General features: G+C 43.6%; 1 protein-coding gene across 2 annotated transcripts in view; it reads left to right on the forward strand.

Moving 5' to 3' along the window:
• LOC143173541 (protein ELYS-like) overlaps positions 1–23073 on the forward strand; it is a 75156-nt gene that overhangs the window by 42080 nt on the left and 10003 nt on the right. For both annotated transcript variants that reach the window (XM_076363786.1, XM_076363785.1), the window contains exons 20-33: positions 1032–1178; positions 1943–2130; positions 2303–2447; positions 2542–2673; positions 3655–3802; positions 3890–4040; positions 8005–8185; positions 9481–9678; positions 11234–11381; positions 11469–11619; positions 15582–15762; positions 17058–17255; positions 18811–18958; positions 19046–19196. In XM_076363786.1, coding sequence (XP_076219901.1) covers positions 1032–1178; positions 1943–2130; positions 2303–2447; positions 2542–2673; positions 3655–3802; positions 3890–4040; positions 8005–8185; positions 9481–9678; positions 11234–11381; positions 11469–11619; positions 15582–15762; positions 17058–17255; positions 18811–18958; positions 19046–19196 — 2267 coding nt within the window. The remainder of the gene's footprint in view (positions 1–1031; positions 1179–1942; positions 2131–2302; positions 2448–2541; positions 2674–3654; positions 3803–3889; positions 4041–8004; positions 8186–9480; positions 9679–11233; positions 11382–11468; positions 11620–15581; positions 15763–17057; positions 17256–18810; positions 18959–19045; positions 19197–23073) is intronic.

A 23073-nucleotide genomic window follows, 5' to 3' on the forward strand; every position in this document is an offset into this window, starting at 1 on the left:
TAGGCAGAAGCATTGTTTTATTTCTTTGGACTGCGGATTTTTTACGTTGGTTTTTTTTTAATGTTTTGTTGCAAAGTCTCTTCTGATGTGAGAAAGCAGGTTTACTACGAAACGTTAAAGATAAAAAGCCTCTGTAGTTTTTCTCAAAGCTTAAACACAGGTTTTAATTTTTTAAAGCACCCGTACCCGTAGCAAATGGCTACTTACTAGCATGATGCGCTAAAACGTGCTGCTTCAGAGCAAAAGGGTTTCTAACGGTGGTTTACCAGGACCTGATTTTTGCCACAATCATCCGTTTTCCAGCAGTGCTTGCTTTTGTTCTCTTAAAAGTGCAGGCACACAGAATAATAAGCAGAGAGAAGAGAAAAGTCACTGGGCAGAAACTTAATTTTTAAGCTGCTGAAACGGACAGAACTGCTTTTGCTGTTTGTTGCCTAACCTGAGAGGGGAGCCTAGAGGGCAAGGGGTTTGCTAGCTGTTGTACCCCAGAGCTGCCTTCTTAGAACGTGTCCCTGAGAACGGATGTCGGAAAGAGAAAATGACACTACCGATGGGTGATCCACATACTGCTTTAAATCCAGTTTTAGTCATTCAGAGCGAAGTTGTATTGTAAGGACGCCATAATTTACATCGTTTTATATCCTCTGGAAAAAACCAACTGTAGCATTTCTTTGCTTTAATAACTACGCATTGGATGTTCAAATGCTTTGAATGTCCGACAGGTAGCTCCACTGACTAAAGAGGGAGCCCGAGTTTATAACTGAAGTATTTACATACCTAAAGTTAACCTTTCTGAATGCCTTACCGAAACCAAAGAGTCTTTCTTTTGGGTTATTTATTCGGAGTGCAGTTCTGTGGTTAGGACCTGACTATCTTCAGGTTATAATAGCTTAAAATGGTAAAACTAACGCATTAGTCTCTTCTGCTTCCTACCGCTTTTATAGTCTTGCTTCATTATGTTTTTCTAAATGCGGTGTGATAAATTTTTGGTCTTAGAAATCTATTAGCCTTAATTCGGTACTTGATATCAGACAATTTACTTGCTGCTGGATATCATGCATTCCTTTCCGAAGAAAACGGAAACTTCAGTCGGCTCCTTCCCAACTGCCTTTGCTATCCCTTGGGGTCTTGTTAGGCTTATTCAAGGTTTTTGGCTTCTCGATCACAATGATTATGAAGTACGTAAGTTACCGCTTAGTTAGACATACATTGCAGTACAAAGCTATAATCTAGAAAAGGATTTTAAAATTTGGTGCTTGGCTAATAACAGGTGATAAAACACTAGGAGCTTCTTTGTAATACTGCTACGACATCTTCAGCAATAAATTAAGATTTGAAATGTTGGTTTAATTACTTTGACAGGAATTTGATTAAAAAAGAAGACATCAACTTTAAGAATGCTTGATATTTGAACTTTCAAAGCCATCCGTTTAGGTTGTTTTCAGCAGACCAGTCGAGCGCTTTCTCAAAAACAGTGGTTTAGGTACTTTAAATATTAAAACTATGATCATAGCAGCAGGATTTGAGACAGAAGACCGCAAAAGTGACTGTTCAGCCCAATTCACGTTCTTTTGGATGCTGAAGGTTGCTCTTTGCCTGTCACGATGTTGATGTTATCTGTTTGTCTGGGAGAGTAGCTTATGATTTAGTAATGTGTTTATAAAAAGTGGTGTTTGTATACAGCGACTTGGTTAACCTAGGAAAGTGTGAATTACTCCTTCTAAAGCACTCGCTTTGTTCAGTATGGCTAACTGAATTTTTTTTCCTGCAAATACTTAAGCGTTGTTATTTACATGTCCTGTATCAAGCGTTTCATTAGTTAGTCATCTAAGCGTATTTAACACACATTCACCCTTACTTAAGAAGCTTTTGAATATTTTTGTTGCCTGCGTGTATGTATGTATGTATGTAGCTTAATAAACCCGATCTCTACCTCCCACAGAGTTCACTGGCCCTGCTCTTTCATCCAGCTACAGTCAAAACTGTGTCATGGCAACATCGGAGAATTCTTCAGTCCCTCATGTGCCAAGGAGAGCATAGGCGAGCCCTCAGATACATACAGGTGATGAAGCCATCCACGTCAAGCGGTAGTGAAGTGCGGCTTTTCCTCACTGTGTTGCTGTCCAATAGGTAAAGGAAGATATGCCACCATTTTGGCATTCAAATGTTGTGAAAGGTGGAGAACAAATAATATAAATCACGATTCCCTAAATTCCCTTTCAACTTTGAATGCAATACTTTTGGGGCATCTTTTTGGTTATACTATTACTATTCCTTCACATCTCAAAAAAACTAATTGCAGGTGCGTGGTGGAGGCTTGGGGTCTGTTGCAGCGACATACCACTAGGTCAAATATAGAAGAGCTGCTAAAGCACATGTATGAAATCTGTCAGGAGATGGGACTAATGGAAGACTTACTGAAGCTGCCTTTCACAGACACTGAACAAGTAAGTGTGGACGAGAAGAAAAATCTTAATCGTCCCTTTGAAAAGAGAAGAGGCAGAATCATAATAGATTTTTGAAATGTGTTATTTCTCATAGGAGTGTTTGGAGAAGTTTTTACAGACCAATGCGGGTGTTCAGAATCATGAATTTCTTTTAGTCCACCGCCTGCAGCGTGCCAGCTATATCCCAGCCCTACAGTTGAATCGGTCGATGAAGGTTAATCTTACGGTAAGCGTAGAAGTTCTGCCAAGTGTGCAAGTTTCTGTTAGGTGTTACCAACCGCTTTTGATAGTACTCAATAAAACCCCTGCTTTCTTTTTTGTTCCACTCTTTGAAATACTAGGAATAAGTTCCTACACCTTAAGTCGCAGCTGAACCTAAAAGTTGAACAAACTATTTCACTACTCCAAAGGTACTCTGTGAAGTTGTAAATCAAATGTTACAGGCCATTGTTGACTCCACTTAAAATACTTTGTTTGCATCTGAGCAATAAATAGATATCTTTTCCCTCAGCCAAGCTTATCATTCAGTTATTCACACGCGGATGTATTCCAGAGCTTTCATTTTCCCACTTTCATGGCAGAAATTCTTCTCTAACTTCCGTTTCTCAAAATAGCCAGCCTAAATTTTGTCTTATGTGGACTTCTGTTATGAATCTGTGATGCATTTGCTCTTTTCCGGGACCACAGTTTTCCAGTGAATCAAACTTATCAGGTGGTTTGGGAAGTTTTAGAGCCTGCATTTGAAAGCTTTCATGCAGCCAGAAGGCGTGTGTAGGTAGCTGCTGCTTACTCGTATTAAAATTGGCATCCTTTTGTCCAACGTAATTTGCAGTTGCCCTGTATATTCAGTCATCTCGGACACTGGTGTTTCAGGAAAAACAAGGGAAGGCCTGCTATTTTGTAAGCCATTTGGAAATTGCAGGTGGCAACAAGCACATCAGAATGAGGTTCTGCAGGGTGCCAGAATTGTTCTACCTCCAAGGTGTAGGTTCTGTTGTTATTCTAGTCTTCCTTCCGCTTTGCTAAAAATACCGGGTGAAATTGGCGTGTGCTGATGGGTAGAACTTGCTGCTGCTCTGTGCAGTGGATGGTTTTTCCTGTGTCTGTAGAGGAAATTTAGTCACTAATTAGAAACGGCACAGACAGTTCTGTGCAGTGAACTTCTTGAAAGGAGTTAACGCTTTGCTTTACGCTTTTCATTCCTCAGAATGACCGTGATCCTCGCTTGAGAGAGAGAGCAGTTGCCAGAAATTCTGGATTAGACCAATACGGCAAGATCCTTCCTAGAGTTCAAAGGACGCTGGCTGTAGAGAGAGCCAAGCCTTACCATTTGCCTTCATCGGTCTTAAGAGAAGGTAATTTTTAGGGGGGAGAAATGTAATGGACAGCTAACCATCACTTTGGTTACACAAGGCTGATATGCTTTCCCTCTTGCTTTACAGTCGCAAGACCAAAGCCATTATCAACAGTACCACAAGGAGCTAATACAGGAAATGTGCGTGCAAAAGTAACTTTCATCAAGAACGTGTTGTCCACAATTGGAGAAGTACGGGTAGGACATGAGCAGAAGACGAGTCTCTCACAATATGATAGGTAAGCAGCCTTTTGACAAAGCTTAGTGTTGAGCTGCATGTTTGGCGAGAGAGAGAGAGAGATCCATTTGACTTATGACAGTGTTTTGGAGGGAAGGTGCACCTGAATAAAGCCTTGTTTGGCTTTTTTGCGCACGCAGTAGATAACATTTAAGGATCCATACATCGTAAGTAGTATTTGGAGAGAGAGTTTTTCTGCTGTGATAATGTTATTCATGCAAATACACGTGTTTACGTTACGGTCAACGTGTTTACAGAATTTAAGATAGCTGAAACCAAAACTGTGATTACCATCAAGCTAGCAGAGTTGCGCGATGCATTTGTTGGGCCACCAGTTACAAAATTTTCACAGAAACGTTCTGGCCACAACTAAAACATGGGTGCGTTATCAACTTTGTTCTCATCCTAAATCCAAAACACCATACCAGCTACTAGAAAGGAAATTAACTCTATCCCTGCCGAAACCAGGACAATATCCACCCCTTATTCTATACCATCTGCGTCATGCTCAAGTCTCATATTTTCCAGTACATTTTCATTAATCACCACCCCCTTTTATATATATATATATATATACACACACACACACACACACACAGATATCATTCCCTTCATCTGTGGGCCATCCCTCTAAAATGTTCGGTGAGTTAATTTAGTCCATGACTTCAGGCTCCATCTGTCATAATAATCTTTCAGGGCAGGAAAAATGGAGATGGTATGTGGTGTTGGATTGTTTCATGTTGAAGTCAGTTCTGGTACCATCATCACTGTGCTTTGCTTGGTTTCACTGAAGTTATTCTTCATTAATCTGGGTGGTTCTTATTGTAATAACATTAGTATGGCATATAATATTATTAGTATTATTAGTATATCTGTGTATTATTAGTATAACTATTATAACTATAATTAGTACTTAACATCACATAATTCAGATCATTGGCTATTCTCACCCAAAATCAAATCCCCTTGAGGCACACATCGGGCTTCCCCATCCTTCCGCATTATCCACCAAGTGCAACCCAGGTCCTTGAGCAAAAGCAATCCCACGGATGGGTCTGCCTCTGCCCGAGGCAGGAATAACCCAGACTGTCTTCCCCAGCATATTTTTTATGTGCACTACAGGGACTTTATTCCCATCTACAGTATGTAAAAGTTCTGACTGGGCAGGGCCTGCTCGATTGGCAGATCCCCGAGTGTTGACTAACCAGGTGGCCTTTGCTAAATGCGTATCCCAATGTTTGAACGTCCCACCACCCATTGCTCTCAGCGTAGTCTTTAACAGTCCATTGTATCGTTCAATTTTCCCAGAAGCTGGTGCATGATAGGGGATGTGATACACCCACTCAATGCCGTGCTCTTTGGCCCAGGTGCCTATGAGGTTGTTTCGGAAACAAACCTGTTCTGTTGTCTGACTCAATTCTTTCTGGGGTGCCATGTCGCCATAGGACTTGCTTTTCAAGGCCCAGGATAGTGTTCCGGGCAGTAGCATGGGGCACGGGATATGTTTCCAGCCATCCGGTGGTTGCCTCCACCATTGTAAGCACGTGGCGCTTGCCTTGGCGGGTTTGTGGGAGTGTGAAATAATCGATCTGCCAGGCCTCCCCATATTTATATTTCAACCATCGTCCTCCATACCAGAGGCTTTAACCGCTTGGCTTGCTTGATTGCAGCACATGTTTCGCATTCATGGATAACCTGGGCTATAGTGTCCATGGTCAAGTCCACCCCTCGATCACGAGCCCATCTGTATGTTGCATCTCTTCCTTGGTGACCTGAGGTGTCATGGGCCCACCGAGCTAGAAATAATTCACCCTTATGTTGCCAGTCCAGATCCACCTGAGCCACTTCAATCTTAGCAGCCTGATCCACCTGCTGGTTGTTTTGATGTTCTTCAGTGGCCCGACTCTTGGGTACGTGAGCATCTACGTGACGGACTTTTACAACCAGGTTCTCCACCCGGGCAGCAATATCTTGCCACAATGCGGCAGCCCAGATGGGTTTGCCTCTGCGCTGCCAGTTGCTCTGCTTCCATTGCTGCAACCACCCCCACAGGGCATTTGCCACCATCCATGAGTCAGTGTAGAGAGAGAGCACTGGCCACTTTTCTCGGTCAGCAATGTCTAAAGCCAGCTGGGTGGCCTTTACTTCTGCAAATTGGCTTGATTCACCTTCTCCTTCAGCCGTTTCTACAACTTGTCGCATAGGACTCCATACAGCAGCTTTCCACCTCCGATGCTTTCCCACAAGACGACAGGACCCATCAGTGAACAGGGCTCGGTAGGCATGGGCCAGGCCCCAGCACGTTGCAATGAGCTGCATCTCTCTGGAGTTGCCAGGGTGACAGCATACTTTTTCCAAATATTCTACTAACTTTTCAGGATTCTGCATTTGCTCAGGGGTGAAGTTCCAAAACACTGGGGGTGCCCATTGGCCTAGGTACTTGCCCATCTTGTCCCACACACCCTGCCACTCATAATTATTCAGCCTTGGGGCAGATCTCTGGATGATATTCTTAAATTGCTTACCAACTTTAGACAAAACCGAAACAATATTCCCAAGAAGTATTAATAGAAGTATCTTAACTGCCCAAGGATGCTCAAAATACTGAAAAGTTACTGTAATGAAGGAGGAAACATCATAGAAGAAGGTAGTGACACTGCCATTCTGTATTTCCTCCGAAAAGAAACTCTCAGAAAAGTTACTGCAATTGCTAGTTGTCTCCACGAAATGGTATCCATGGTACAGTAACGGCTTCATTGCGAAGTTTACATACCACACTAACGTCAAGGTCAATGTTCTAAAAACAAACCTCACAAGCGAAACATTACTATTCACTGCAGACCACAGCAAACTGCAAAACCCAACACCAATCTTTAACATGTACAGCAGGAAAAAGAGCGCGATGCAGATTATACAAATTAAAATCGAGAACAGAGAAACCAACATTGTGACCCACAACTACTAACAGATATAAGTTCCTTAATACACTCCGGTTAATCTGTTATTATCTCAAACCCTTCGTGCCCCACGTTGGGCGCCAAAAAGGACTGTCGTGGTTTAATCTCAGTCGGCAACTGAGCACCACGCAGCCGCTCGCTCACTCCCCCCCACCCGGTGGGATGGGGGAGAGAATTGGAAGAGCACAAGTTAGAAAAACTCGTGGGTTGAGATAAAAACAGTTTAATAATTGAAATAAAATGATGATAATAATAATATGATAATAATAATAATACACAAAACAAGTGATGCACAGTACAATTGCTCACCACCCGCCGACCGATGCCCAGCCAGTCCCCGAGCAGCGGCCCCCCCCCGGCCAGCTTTCCCCAGTTTATGTACTGAGCATGACGTCACATGGTATGGAATGTCCCTTTGGCCAGTTTGGCTGTGCCCCCTCCCAGCTTCTTGTGCACCTCCAGCCTTCTCAGTCAGTAGAGCATGGGAAGCTGAAAAGTCCTTGGCTAGTGTAAGCACTACCTAGCAACAACTAAAACATCGGTGCGTTATCAACTTTGTTCTCATCTTAAATCCAAAACACCATACCAGCTACTAGAAAGGAAATTAACTCTATCCCTGCCGAAACCAGGACAATCTGTTAAAGACAAGGTCAACTTAGGGACACAACTAAGTGGAGAACTTGAAGTGGTCCCAGCACTGAAACGTAGACAAATTTTCTTCTGACGTGAGAATTACATCACTAGTGCAACTTAAAATTGGATTACTCTTGCCTCCGAGGCAGCGATTTAGGAAACTAAGTAGGAAACGTGAAGAAATCATGAAAAAAAAGAAAATGCCTGCAACTTGTTCACGGGCCTGATACATCACCCCACCAGTGAGGGTTCCCCTGTATTTCTTGTTCATGGAATGTTTTTGTTCTGCCTCAGATTTCTTGAACGCAGCGTGATTTTTTTTTTTTTTTTCATTTCTTTATTTATGTTCATATTTTAAATTGTGTGTCTTAACAGATCGCTGGATTTGGTGGTTCACCCGGTTCCTTCATGTTCTGCAGCGCAGTCACCATGCAGAGCTTCTACTTCATTCACGGCATCCAGCCCACTGAAATCAAATACGCATGGTTCCGTCTCACAAACGACTTTTGCAAGAGCATCGGAGCTGAATTTACAGGAGACTCCTCTTGTGGTTAAGGTTTGTATTTTTAAGAATCAGTTAAGAACCAACCAAACCAAAAGCCTGTAAACGTCGTTGAAAATGAAACCACCCAAGTAGTTAACACAAGCAGCGTTGGATGCGAATTGTGGAACGTTTTCAGCCTGCGTGTGGTTCTTGTATACAGTGTCCGTTTGGAAGCAGTACGTCGGGAACAGTCTTGAAGAGGGCAAGTTTAGTTCTAAGTTAATTGCAGGACGCACGTTGTCCCATAGCTTTGTGAAATACACTTGTGTTTATTGCACGGAACAAAGTCAGTTAAAATTGGACTTTTCAATATGCTTAGGTACGTAAAGATGCGATTTGCAGCTTAACCATCTCCTTGTTTAAGTGCTCAATCCCTCTCTATAGTTTGACTTGCATACCTACAAGCAAGAACGTGTATGCTTCAGTTTCTTCATCCAGTTAAGTGAATGACAACTAAGTGATGTCAGCTAAGTGGCATCAGTCTCTGTCAAATTCCGTGATGGCTTTTTGCAGTAATTTTAGTTACTGATTGTTTGTGTTAAACTGTATTTCCATTCACTGCCATCAAACTCTTATCATGCAAGGAAGTAACGTTGGGCCTATCATCTTCTTGGTGCCGACCTTTTTGCCGTTGCCTACCTGAACAACACAGTTGTGATCTCTCTGAGTCGTAACCTCTTTCTTCTTATCAAATACTGTCCGTATCATTAAGCTAGTTTCATCCTCCTCCTTTTAAACCCTGTCAATACTGTAAAATCTTTCTTGAGCTGAGGTAAGCAGACCTGAACGCTTCTAGGTGAAGATGTGTAGGTGTTTTTACAGCAGCGTCACTTAATTCAGTCTAGTGCGCGGATTGATTAATTAGTGAAAAAATAAGCTATATCGCTGTTGCTTTGCTGATCGCCATTTCGCATGGCAGGGTTTCAGTCGCTGTATCTGGGGTAACATTTGAAGTTGTACGCCTTTTAGAAGAGGGGAGTAGAAACTGCAAAATTTCCTGGGGTGGGAGATGACATTGCAGACAACAAGATGCCCTATCCTTGTTTCTTCGGGAAATTAATTTGAAAAATACCATTTGATGCTGGCATTAAAAAAAGCCCCAGAAGCCAAAAGACACATGAAAAGCGTGAGGTTTTCTCATGTAGATTTCCGTACCTTTGGAAAAAGAGCAGTGCGGAGGCTAAACTTTGTCCTCCCTGCTGGTCCAAACTCAGTTAGTAATTTAAGCTAACACTTCTGACACGGGAAGTCGTCTGTTTTGCAGATTTAACTGGTTTTAAATTAAATGTTTTTATTTCTTTTCATAGAGAGCGAAAGTTTTGGCCACATCTGCTTCTGGTTTTCCTGGGTTTACTCCTCGGTCTATTCTCAGATCCAGCCTTCGCACCACACCCCTAGCGACTCCCTCTGCATCTCCGGGACGATCAGTTACTCCTCCTCTACGAGCAAAGGAACGTGGAGTATCTTTCAGGGAAGAGAACTCGAATGCAGAATGGACTGCTGGGGTAAGCTGGGCTGTAGTTAGTGATTTTTACCGTTAACGGCTTTATAGACTGTGATTTGACTAAGGTTTTGTTTTGTTTTGTTTTTAAGCTTGCCAAAACCTCCTTCTATTGAGAATTGGAATTGCAAATCAGAACGGGGGACTTGAATTTGGTCAAAAACGGTTGTGTTAGACCTTCTGTAACATCAGGTGCCTGCAGGAACCCGCTCATAATAAATGCCAGTGACCTTGGCGTTTTTTCCTCAAGCGGTGTTAGGAGCTGTGATTGTTCCAAATTGGTAGTTGAGCTTCCCGCTATACCTTTTCAAACGGTGGTATGGCAGGAAGGTAAGGAATATAGATTGAGCCAGTTGCTTGGGTTTGTTAAGCTTTGTGAATTCAACATCTTTGAAAGCAACAGAAGTCATGAGCTGCATTTACTTTCAGTCTCTCTTTTTGCCAGGCTGGGTTTACTTGAATTATGGTAAAAAGAGACTCCTGATGAAGAGAGCTGTACTGTTGTCTGTTCTCTAGCCCTAAAGTTCTCGGTTTTGTTTCTTGCCTTGCACCAGGGACAGTGTTCGCCGAGTTGTCAAATGAATTTGGTCCCTCTGAAAGTTGCCCCCTTCTACTCCTCCTTTTGCTCTGTCAGTTGGATTCCCTGACTCAGCTCATGGTGCAGTTGCCGACGTGACGTTCCAAAATCAGGGGCAGAACAGGGGCATGTGCTAGTATCTAAACGTATGAGCTTTCCGTACGTGTACTAACAAATTGCCATACTCTGTTTTTATTATACCTTTTATTGCCTGATACAAAGAGCTGCTCAATTGTAACAAGAGGCTCGCTCTCCTGTCTGAAGTTCTTGCCAACAATGCAGTGTGGCCAGGTTAATTTACGTGTTCCCTGCTACAGGCATCGTGAACACTAAAAGACTTTAGTAGTGCATACAAGTTGGAAGGGATATTTCCAGCTTTCTCAAAATAGCCAGCCTAAATTTTGTCTTATGTGGACTTCTGTTATGAATCTGTGATGCATTTGCTCTTTTCCGGGACCACAGTTTTCCAGTGAATGAAACTTATCAGGTGGTTTGGGAAGTTTTAGAGCCTGCATTTGAAAGCTTTCATGCAGCCAGAAGGCGTGTGTAGGTAGCTGCTGCTTACTCGTATTAAAATTGGCATCCTTTTGTCCAACGTAATTTGCAGTTGCCCTGTATATTCAGTCATCTCGGACACTGGTGTTTCAGGAAAAACAAGGGAAGGCCTGCTATTTTGTAAGCCATTTGGAAATTGCAGGTGGCAACAAGCACATCAGAATGAGGTTCTGCAGGGTGCCAGAATTGTTCTACCTCCAAGGTGTAGGTTCTGTTGTTATTCTAGTCTTCCTTCCGCTTCGCTAAAAATACCGGGTGAAATTGGCGTGTGCTGATGGGTAGAACTTGCTGCTGCTCTGTGCAGTGGATGGTTTTTCCTGTGTCTGTAGAGGAAATTTAGTCACTAATTAGAAACGGCACAGACAGTTCTGTGCAGTGAACTTCTTGAAAGGAGTTAACGCTTTGCTTTACGCTTTTCATTCCTCAGAATGACCGTGATCCTCGCTTGAGAGAGAGAGCAGTTGCCAGAAATTCTGGATTAGACCAATACGGCAAGATCCTTCCTAGAGTTCAAAGGACGCTGGCTGTAGAGAGAGCCAAGCCTTACCATTTGCCTTCATCGGTCTTAAGAGAAGGTAATTTTTAGGGGGGAGAAATGTAATGGACAGCTAACCATCACTTTGGTTACACAAGGCTGATATGCTTTCCCTCTTGCTTTACAGTCGCAAGACCAAAGCCATTATCAACAGTACCACAAGGAGCTAATACAGGAAATGTGCGTGCAAAAGTAACTTTCATCAAGAACGTGTTGTCCACAATTGGAGAAGTACGGGTAGGACATGAGCAGAAGACGAGTCTCTCACAATATGATAGGTAAGCAGCCTTTTGACAAAGCTTAGTGTTGAGCTGCATGTTTGGCGAGAGAGAGAGAGAGATCCGTTTGACTTATGACAGTGTTTTGGAGGGAAGGTGCACCTGAATAAAGCCTTGTTTGGCTTTTTTGCGCACGCAGTAGATAACATTTAAGGATCCATACATCGTAAGTAGTATTTGGAGAGAGAGTTTTTCTGCTGTGATAATGTTATTCATGCAAATACACGTGTTTACGTTACGGTCAACGTGTTTACAGAATTTAAGATAGCTGAAACCAAAACTGTGATTACCATCAAGCTAGCAGAGTTGCGCGATGCATTTGTTGGGCCACCAGTTACAAAATTTTCACAGAAACGTTCTGGCCACAACTAAAACATGGGTGCGTTATCAACTTTGTTCTCATCCTAAATCCAAAACACCATACCAGCTACTAGAAAGGAAATTAACTCTATCCCTGCCGAAACCAGGACAATATCCACCCCTTATTCTATACCATCTGCGTCATGCTCAAGTCTCATATTTTCCAGTACATTTTCATTAATCACCACCCCCTTTTATATATATATATATATATATACACACACACACACACACACACAGATATCATTCCCTTCATCTGTGGGCCATCCCTCTAAAATGTTCGGTGAGTTAATTTAGTCCATGACTTCAGGCTCCATCTGTCATAATAATCTTTCAGGGCAGGAAAAATGGAGATGGTATGTGGTGTTGGATTGTTTCATGTTGAAGTCAGTTCTGGTACCATCATCACTGTGCTTTGCTTGGTTTCACTGAAGTTATTCTTCATTAATCTGGGTGGTTCTTATTGTAATAACATTAGTATGGCATATAATATTATTAGTATTATTAGTATATCTGTGTATTATTAGTATAACTATTATAACTATAATTAGTACTTAACATCACATAATTCAGATCATTGGCTATTCTCACCCAAAATCAAATCCCCTTGAGGCACACATCGGGCTTCCCCATCCTTCCGCATTATCCACCAAGTGCAACCCAGGTCCTTGAGCAAAAGCAATCCCACGGATGGGTCTGCCTCTGCCCGAGGCAGGAATAACCCAGACTGTCTTCCCCAGCATATTTTTTATGTGCACTACAGGGACTTTATTCCCATCTACAGTATGTAAAAGTTCTGACTGGGCAGGGCCTGCTCGATTGGCAGATCCCCGAGTGTTGACTAACCAGGTGGCCTTTGCTAAATGCGTATCCCAATGTTTGAACGTCCCACCACCCATTGCTCTCAGCGTAGTCTTTAACAGTCCATTGTATCGTTCAATTTTCCCAGAAGCTGGTGCATGATAGGGGATGTGATACACCCACTCAATGCCGTGCTCTTTGGCCCAGGTGCCTATGAGGTTGTTTCGGAAATGAGTCCCCTTGTCTGACTCAATTCTTTCTGGGGTGCCATGTCGCCATAGGACTTGCTTTTCAAGGCCCAGGATAGTGTTCCGGGCAGTAGCATGGGGCACGGGAATTGTTTCCAGCCATCCGGTGGTTGCCTCCACCATTGTAAGCACGTGGCGCTTGCCTTGGCGGGTTTGTGGGAGTGTGAAATAATCGATCTGCCAGGCCTCCCCATATTTATATTTCAACCATCGTCCTCCATACCAGAGGCTTTAACCGCTTGGCTTGCTTGATTGCAGCACATGTTTCGCATTCATGGATAACCTGGGCTATAGTGTCCATGGTCAAGTCCACCCCTCGATCACGAGCCCATCTGTATGTTGCATCTCTTCCTTGGTGACCTGAGGTGTCATGGGCCCACCGAGCTAGAAATAATTCACCCTTATGTTGCCAGTCCAGATCCACCTGAGCCACTTCAATCTTAGCAGCCTGATCCACCTGCTGGTTGTTTTGATGTTCTTCAGTGGCCCGACTCTTGGGTACGTGAGCATCTACGTGACGGACTTTTACAACCAGGTTCTCCACCCGGGCAGCAATATCTTGCCACAATGCGGCAGCCCAGATGGGTTTGCCTCTGCGCTGCCAGTTGCTCTGCTTCCATTGCTGCAACCACCCCCACAGGGCATTTGCCACCATCCATGAGTCAGTGTAGAGAGAGAGCACTGGCCACTTTTCTCGGTCAGCAATGTCTAAAGCCAGCTGGGTGGCCTTTACTTCTGCAAATTGGCTTGATTCACCTTCTCCTTCAGCCGTTTCTACAACTTGTCGCATAGGACTCCATACAGCAGCTTTCCACCTCCGATGCTTTCCCACAAGACGACAGGACCCATCAGTGAACAGGGCTCGGTAGGCATGGGCCAGGCCCCAGCACGTTGCAATGAGCTGCATCTCTCTGGAGTTGCCAGGGTGACAGCATACTTTTTCCAAATATTCTACTAACTTTTCAGGATTCTGCATTTGCTCAGGGGTGAAGTTCCAAAACACTGGGGGTGCCCATTGGCCTAGGTACTTGCCCATCTTGTCCCACACACCCTGCCACTCATAATTATTCAGCCTTGGGGCAGATCTCTGGATGATATTCTTAAATTGCTTACCAACTTTAGACAAAACCGAAACAATATTCCCAAGAAGTATTAATAGAAGTATCTTAACTGCCCAAGGATGCTCAAAATACTGAAAAGTTACTGTAATGAAGGAGGAAACATCATAGAAGAAGGTAGTGACACTGCCATTCTGTATTTCCTCCGAAAAGAAACTCTCAGAAAAGTTACTGCAATTGCTAGTTGTCTCCACGAAATGGTATCCATGGTACAGTAACGGCTTCATTGCGAAGTTTACATACCACACTAACGTCAAGGTCAATGTTCTAAAAACAAACCTCACAAGCGAAACATTACTATTCACTGCAGACCACAGCAAACTGCAAAACCCAACACCAATCTTTAACATGTACAGCAGGAAAAAGAGCGCGATGCAGATTATACAAATTAAAATCGAGAACAGAGAAACCAACATTGTGACCCACAACTACTAACAGATATAAGTTCCTTAATACACTCCGGTTAATCTGTTATTATCTCAAACCCTTCGTGCCCCACGTTGGGCGCCAAAAAGGACTGTCGTGGTTTAATCTCAGTCGGCAACTGAGCACCACGCAGCCGCTCGCTCACTCCCCCCCACCCGGTGGGATGGGGGAGAGAATTGGAAGAGCACAAGTTAGAAAAACTCGTGGGTTGAGATAAAAACAGTTTAATAATTGAAATAAAATGATGATAATAATAATATGATAATAATAATAATACACAAAACAAGTGATGCACAGTACAATTGCTCACCACCCGCCGACCGATGCCCAGCCAGTCCCCGAGCAGCGGCCCCCCCCCGGCCAGCTTTCCCCAGTTTATGTACTGAGCATGACGTCACATGGTATGGAATGTCCCTTTGGCCAGTTTGGCTGTGCCCCCTCCCAGCTTCTTGTGCACCTCCAGCCTTCTCAGTCAGTAGAGCATGGGAAGCTGAAAAGTCCTTGGCTAGTGTAAGCACTACCTAGCAACAACTAAAACATCGGTGCGTTATCAACTTTGTTCTCATCTTAAATCCAAAACACCATACCAGCTACTAGAAAGGAAATTAACTCTATCCCTGCCGAAACCAGGACAATCTGTTAAAGACAAGGTCAACTTAGGGACACAACTAAGTGGAGAACTTGAAGTGGTCCCAGCACTGAAACGTAGACAAATTTTCTTCTGACGTGAGAATTACATCACTAGTGCAACTTAAAATTGGATTACTCTTGCCTCCGAGGCAGCGATTTAGGAAACTAAGTAGGAAACGTGAAGAAATCATGAAAAAAAAGAAAATGCCTGCAACTTGTTCACGGGCCTGATACATCACCCCACCAGTGAGGGTTCCCCTGTATTTCTTGTTCATGGAATGTTTTTGTTCTGCCTCAGATTTCTTGAACGCAGCGTGATTTTTTTTTTTTTTTTCATTTCTTTATTTATGTTCATATTTTAAATTGTGTGTCTTAACAGATCGCTGGATTTGGTGGTTCACCCGGTTCCTTCATGTTCTGCAGCGCAGTCACCATGCAGAGCTTCTACTTCATTCACGGCATCCAGCCCACTGAAATCAAATACGCATGGTTCCGTCTCACAAACGACTTTTGCAAGAGCATCGGAGCTGAATTTACAGGAGACTCCTCTTGTGGTTAAGGTTTGTATTTTTAAGAATCAGTTAAGAACCAACCAAACCAAAAGCCTGTAAACGTCGTTGAAAATGAAACCACCCAAGTAGTTAACACAAGCAGCGTTGGATGCGAATTGTGGAACGTTTTCAGCCTGCGTGTGGTTCTTGTATACAGTGTCCGTTTGGAAGCAGTACGTCGGGAACAGTCTTGAAGAGGGCAAGTTTAGTTCTAAGTTAATTGCAGGACGCACGTTGTCCCATAGCTTTGTGAAATACACTTGTGTTTATTGCACGGAACAAAGTCAGTTAAAATTGGACTTTTCAATATGCTTAGGTACGTAAAGATGCGATTTGCAGCTTAACCATCTCCTTGTTTAAGTGCTCAATCCCTCTCTATAGTTTGACTTGCATACCTACAAGCAAGAACGTGTATGCTTCAGTTTCTTCATCCAGTTAAGTGAATGACAACTAAGTGATGTCAGCTAAGTGGCATCAGTCTCTGTCAAATTCCGTGATGGCTTTTTGCAGTAATTTTAGTTACTGATTGTTTGTGTTAAACTGTATTTCCATTCACTGCCATCAAACTCTTATCATGCAAGGAAGTAACGTTGGGCCTATCATCTTCTTGGTGCCGACCTTTTTGCCGTTGCCTACCTGAACAACACAGTTGTGATCTCTCTGAGTCGTAACCTCTTTCTTCTTATCAAATACTGTCCGTATCATTAAGCTAGTTTCATCCTCCTCCTTTTAAACCCTGTCAATACTGTAAAATCTTTCTTGAGCTGAGGTAAGCAGACCTGAACGCTTCTAGGTGAAGATGTGTAGGTGTTTTTACAGCAGCGTCACTTAATTCAGTCTAGTGCGCGGATTGATTAATTAGTGAAAAAATAAGCTATATCGCTGTTGCTTTGCTGATCGCCATTTCGCATGGCAGGGTTTCAGTCGCTGTATCTGGGGTAACATTTGAAGTTGTACGCCTTTTAGAAGAGGGGAGTAGAAACTGCAAAATTTCCTGGGGTGGGAGATGACATTGCAGACAACAAGATGCCCTATCCTTGTTTCTTCGGGAAATTAATTTGAAAAATACCATTTGATGCTGGCATTAAAAAAAGCCCCAGAAGCCAAAAGACACATGAAAAGCGTGAGGTTTTCTCATGTAGATTTCCGTACCTTTGGAAAAAGAGCAGTGCGGAGGCTAAACTTTGTCCTCCCTGCTGGTCCAAACTCAGTTAGTAATTTAAGCTAACACTTCTGACACGGGAAGTCGTCTGTTTTGCAGATTTAACTGGTTTTAAATTAAATGTTTTTATTTCTTTTCATAGAGAGCGAAAGTTTTGGCCACATCTGCTTCTGGTTTTCCTGGGTTTACTCCTCGGTCTATTCTCAGATCCAGCCTTCGCACCACACCCCTAGCGACTCCCTCTGCATCTCCGGGACGATCAGTTACTCCTCCTCTACGAGCAAAGGAACGTGGAGTATCTTTCAGGGAAGAGAACTCGAATGCAGAATGGACTGCTGGGGTAAGCTGGGCTGTAGTTAGTGATTTTTACCGTTAACGGCTTTATAGACTGTGATTTGACTAAGGTTTTGTTTTGTTTTGTTTTTAAGCTTGCCAAAACCTCCTTCTATTGAGAATTGGAATTGCAAATCAGAACGGGGGACTTGAATTTGGTCAAAAACGGTTGTGTTAGACCTTCTGTAACATCAGGTGCCTGCAGGAACCCGCTCATAATAAATGCCAGTGACCTTGGCGTTTTTTCCTCAAGCGGTGTTAGGAGCTGTGATTGTTCCAAATTGGTAGTTGAGCTTCCCGCTATACCTTTTCAAACGGTGGTATGGCAGGAAGGTAAGGAATATAGATTGAGCCAGTTGCTTGGGTTTGTTAAGCTTTGTGAATTCAACATCTTTGAAAGCAACAGAAGTCATGAGCTGCATTTACTTTCAGTCTCTCTTTTTGCCAGGCTGGGTTTACTTGAATTATGGTAAAAAGAGACTCCTGATGAAGAGAGCTGTACTGTTGTCTGTTCTCTAGCCCTAAAGTTCTCGGTTTTGTTTCTTGCCTTGCACCAGGGACAGTGTTCGCCGAGTTGTCAAATGAATTTGGTCCCTCTGAAAGTTGCCCCCTTCTACTCCTCCTTTTGCTCTGTCAGTTGGATTCCCTGACTCAGCTCATGGTGCAGTTGCCGACGTGACGTTCCAAAATCAGGGGCAGAACAGGGGCATGTGCTAGTATCTAAACGTATGAGCTTTCCGTACGTGTACTAACAAATTGCCATACTCTGTTTTTATTATACCTTTTATTGCCTGATACAAAGAGCTGCTCAATTGTAACAAGAGGCTCGCTCTCCTGTCTGAAGTTCTTGCCAACAATGCAGTGTGGCCAGGTTAATTTACGTGTTCCCTGCTACAGGCATCGTGAACACTAAAAGACTTTAGTAGTGCATACAAGTTGGAAGGGATATTTCCAGCTTTCTCAAAATAGCCAGCCTAAATTTTGTCTTATGTGGACTTCTGTTATGAATCTGTGATGCATTTGCTCTTTTCCGGGACCACAGTTTTCCAGTGAATGAAACTTATCAGGTGGTTTGGGAAGTTTTAGAGCCTGCATTTGAAAGCTTTCATGCAGCCAGAAGGCGTGTGTAGGTAGCTGCTGCTTACTCGTATTAAAATTGGCATCCTTTTGTCCAACGTAATTTGCAGTTGCCCTGTATATTCAGTCATCTCGGACACTGGTGTTTCAGGAAAAACAAGGGAAGGCCTGCTATTTTGTAAGCCATTTGGAAATTGCAGGTGGCAACAAGCACATCAGAATGAGGTTCTGCAGGGTGCCAGAATTGTTCTACCTCCAAGGTGTAGGTTCTGTTGTTATTCTAGTCTTCCTTCCGCTTCGCTAAAAATACCGGGTGAAATTGGCGTGTGCTGATGGGTAGAACTTGCTGCTGCTCTGTGCAGTGGATGGTTTTTCCTGTGTCTGTAGAGGAAATTTAGTCACTAATTAGAAACGGCACAGACAGTTCTGTGCAGTGAACTTCTTGAAAGGAGTTAACGCTTTGCTTTACGCTTTTCATTCCTCAGAATGACCGTGATCCTCGCTTGAGAGAGAGAGCAGTTGCCAGAAATTCTGGATTAGACCAATACGGCAAGATCCTTCCTAGAGTTCAAAGGACGCTGGCTGTAGAGAGAGCCAAGCCTTACCATTTGCCTTCATCGGTCTTAAGAGAAGGTAATTTTTAGGGGGGAGAAATGTAATGGACAGCTAACCATCACTTTGGTTACACAAGGCTGATATGCTTTCCCTCTTGCTTTACAGTCGCAAGACCAAAGCCATTATCAACAGTACCACAAGGAGCTAATACAGGAAATGTGCGTGCAAAAGTAACTTTCATCAAGAACGTGTTGTCCACAATTGGAGAAGTACGGGTAGGACATGAGCAGAAGACGAGTCTCTCACAATATGATAGGTAAGCAGCCTTTTGACAAAGCTTAGTGTTGAGCTGCATGTTTGGCGAGAGAGAGAGAGAGATCCGTTTGACTTATGACAGTGTTTTGGAGGGAAGGTGCACCTGAATAAAGCCTTGTTTGGCTTTTTTGCGCACGCAGTAGATAACATTTAAGGATCCATACATCGTAAGTAGTATTTGGAGAGAGAGTTTTTCTGCTGTGATAATGTTATTCATGCAAATACACGTGTTTACGTTACGGTCAACGTGTTTACAGAATTTAAGATAGCTGAAACCAAAACTGTGATTACCATCAAGCTAGCAGAGTTGCGCGATGCATTTGTTGGGCCACCAGTTACAAAATTTTCACAGAAACGTTCTGGCCACAACTAAAACATGGGTGCGTTATCAACTTTGTTCTCATCCTAAATCCAAAACACCATACCAGCTACTAGAAAGGAAATTAACTCTATCCCTGCCGAAACCAGGACAATATCCACCCCTTATTCTATACCATCTGCGTCATGCTCAAGTCTCATATTTTCCAGTACATTTTCATTAATCACCACCCCCTTTTATATATATATATATACACACACACACACACACACACACACAGAGATATCATTCCCTTCATCTGTGGGCCATCCCTCTAAAATGTTCGGTGAGTTAATTTAGTCCATGACTTCAGGCTCCATCTGTCATAATAATCTTTCAGGGCAGGAAAAATGGAGATGGTATGTGGTGTTGGATTGTTCCATGTTGAAGTCAGTTCTGGTACCATCATCACTGTGCTTTGCTTGGTTTCACTGAAGTTATTCTTCATTAATCTGGGTGGTTCTTATTGTAATAACATTAGTATGGCATATAATATTATTAGTATTATTAGTATATCTGTGTATTATTAGTATAACTATTATAACTATAATTAGTACTTAACATCACATAATTCAGATCATTGGCTATTCTCACCCAAAATCAAATCCCCTTGAGGCACACATCGGGCTTCCCCATCCTTCCGCATTATCCACCAAGTGCAACCCAGGTCCTTGAGCAAAAGCAATCCCACGGATGGGTCTGCCTCTGCCCGAGGCAGGAATAACCCAGACTGTCTTCCCCAGCATATTTTTTATGTGCACTACAGGGACTTTATTCCCATCTACAGTACGTAAAAGTTCTGACTGGGCAGGGCCTGCTCGATTGGCAGATCCCCGAGTGTTGACTAACCAGGTGGCCTTTGCTAAATGCGTATCCCAATGTTTGAACGTCCCACCACCCATTGCTCTCAGCGTAGTCTTTAACAGTCCATTGTATCGTTCAATTTTCCCAGAAGCTGGTGCATGATAGGGGATGTGATACACCCACTCAATGCCGTGCTCTTTGGCCCAGGTGCCTATGAGGTTGTTTCGGAAATGAGTCCCCTTGTCTGACTCAATTCTTTCTGGGGTGCCATGTCGCCATAGGACTTGCTTTTCAAGGCCCAGGATAGTGTTCCGGGCAGTAGCATGGGGCACGGGATATGTTTCCAGCCATCCGGTGGTTGCCTCCACCATTGTAAGCACGTGGCGCTTGCCTTGGCGGGTTTGTGGGAGTGTGAAATAATCGATCTGCCAGGCCTCCCCATATTTATATTTCAACCATCGTCCTCCATACCAGAGGCTTTAACCGCTTGGCTTGCTTGATTGCAGCACATGTTTCGCATTCATGGATAACCTGGGCTATAGTGTCCATGGTCAAGTCCACCCCTCGATCACGAGCCCATCTGTATGTTGCATCTCTTCCTTGGTGACCTGAGGTGTCATGGGCCCACCGAGCTAGAAATAATTCACCCTTATGTTGCCAGTCCAGATCCACCTGAGCCACTTCAATCTTAGCAGCCTGATCCACCTGCTGGTTGTTTTGATGTTCTTCAGTGGCCCGACTCTTGGGTACGTGAGCATCTACGTGACGGACTTTTACAACCAGGTTCTCCACCCGGGCAGCAATATCTTGCCACAATGCGGCAGCCCAGATGGGTTTGCCTCTGCGCTGCCAGTTGCTCTGCTTCCATTGCTGCAACCACCCCCACAGGGCATTTGCCACCATCCATGAGTCAGTGTAGAGAGAGAGCACTGGCCACTTTTCTCGGTCAGCAATGTCTAAAGCCAGCTGGGTGGCCTTTACTTCTGCAAATTGGCTTGATTCACCTTCTCCTTCAGCCGTTTCTACAACTTGTCGCATAGGACTCCATACAGCAGCTTTCCACCTCCGATGCTTTCCCACAAGACGACAGGACCCATCAGTGAACAGGGCTCGGTAGGCATGGGCCAGGCCCCAGCACGTTGCAATGAGCTGCATCTCTCTGGAGTTGCCAGGGTGACAGCATACTTTTTCCAAATATTCTACTAACTTTTCAGGATTCTGCATTTGCTCAGGGGTGAAGTTCCAAAACACTGGGGGTGCCCATTGGCCTAGGTACTTGCCCATCTTGTCCCACACACCCTGCCACTCATAATTATTCAGCCTTGGGGCAGATCTCTGGATGATATTCTTAAATTGCTTACCAACTTTAGACAAAACCGAAACAATATTCCCAAGAAGTATTAATAGAAGTATCTTAACTGCCCAAGGATGCTCAAAATACTGAAAAGTTACTGTAATGAAGGAGGAAACATCATAGAAGAAGGTAGTGACACTGCCATTCTGTATTTCCTCCGAAAAGAAACTCTCAGAAAAGTTACTGCAATTGCTAGTTGTCTCCACGAAATGGTATCCATGGTACAGTAACGGCTTCATTGCGAAGTTTACATACCACACTAACGTCAAGGTCAATGTTCTAAAAACAAACCTCACAAGCGAAACATTACTATTCACTGCAGACCACAGCAAACTGCAAAACCCAACACCAATCTTTAACATGTACAGCAGGAAAAAGAGCGCGATGCAGATTATACAAATTAAAATCGAGAACAGAGAAACCAACATTGTGACCCACAACTACTAACAGATATAAGTTCCTTAATACACTCCGGTTAATCTGTTATTATCTCAAACCCTTCGTGCCCCACGTTGGGCGCCAAAAAGGACTGTCGTGGTTTAATCTCAGTCGGCAACTGAGCACCACGCAGCCGCTCGCTCACTCCCCCCCACCCGGTGGGATGGGGGAGAGAATTGGAAGAGCACAAGTTAGAAAAACTCGTGGGTTGAGATAAAAACAGTTTAATAATTGAAATAAAATGATGATAATAATAATATGATAATAATAATAATACACAAAACAAGTGATGCACAGTACAATTGCTCACCACCCGCCGACCGATGCCCAGCCAGTCCCCGAGCAGCGGCCCCCCCCCGGCCAGCTTTCCCCAGTTTATGTACTGAGCATGACGTCACATGGTATGGAATGTCCCTTTGGCCAGTTTGGCTGTGCCCCCTCCCAGCTTCTTGTGCACCTCCAGCCTTCTCAGTCAGTAGAGCATGGGAAGCTGAAAAGTCCTTGGCTAGTGTAAGCACTACCTAGCAACAACTAAAACATCGGTGCGTTATCAACTTTGTTCTCATCTTAAATCCAAAACACCATACCAGCTACTAGAAAGGAAATTAACTCTATCCCTGCCGAAACCAGGACAATCTGTTAAAGACAAGGTCAACTTAGGGACACAACTAAGTGGAGAACTTGAAGTGGTCCCAGCACTGAAACGTAGACAAATTTTCTTCTGCCGTGAGAATTACATCACTAGTGCAACTTAAAATTGGATTACTCTTGCCTCCGAGGCAGCGATTTAGGAAACTAAGTAGGAAACGTGAAGAAATCATGAAAAAAAAGAAAATGCCTGCAACTTGTTCACGGGCCTGATACATCACCCCACCAGTGAGGGTTCCCCTGTATTTCTTGTTCATGGAATGTTTTTGTTCTGCC

The sequence above is a fragment of the Aptenodytes patagonicus genome, unplaced genomic scaffold (genome assembly GCF_965638725.1).
Source record: "Aptenodytes patagonicus unplaced genomic scaffold, bAptPat1.pri.cur scaffold_116, whole genome shotgun sequence".
Lineage (NCBI taxonomy): Eukaryota > Metazoa > Chordata > Aves > Sphenisciformes > Spheniscidae > Aptenodytes > Aptenodytes patagonicus.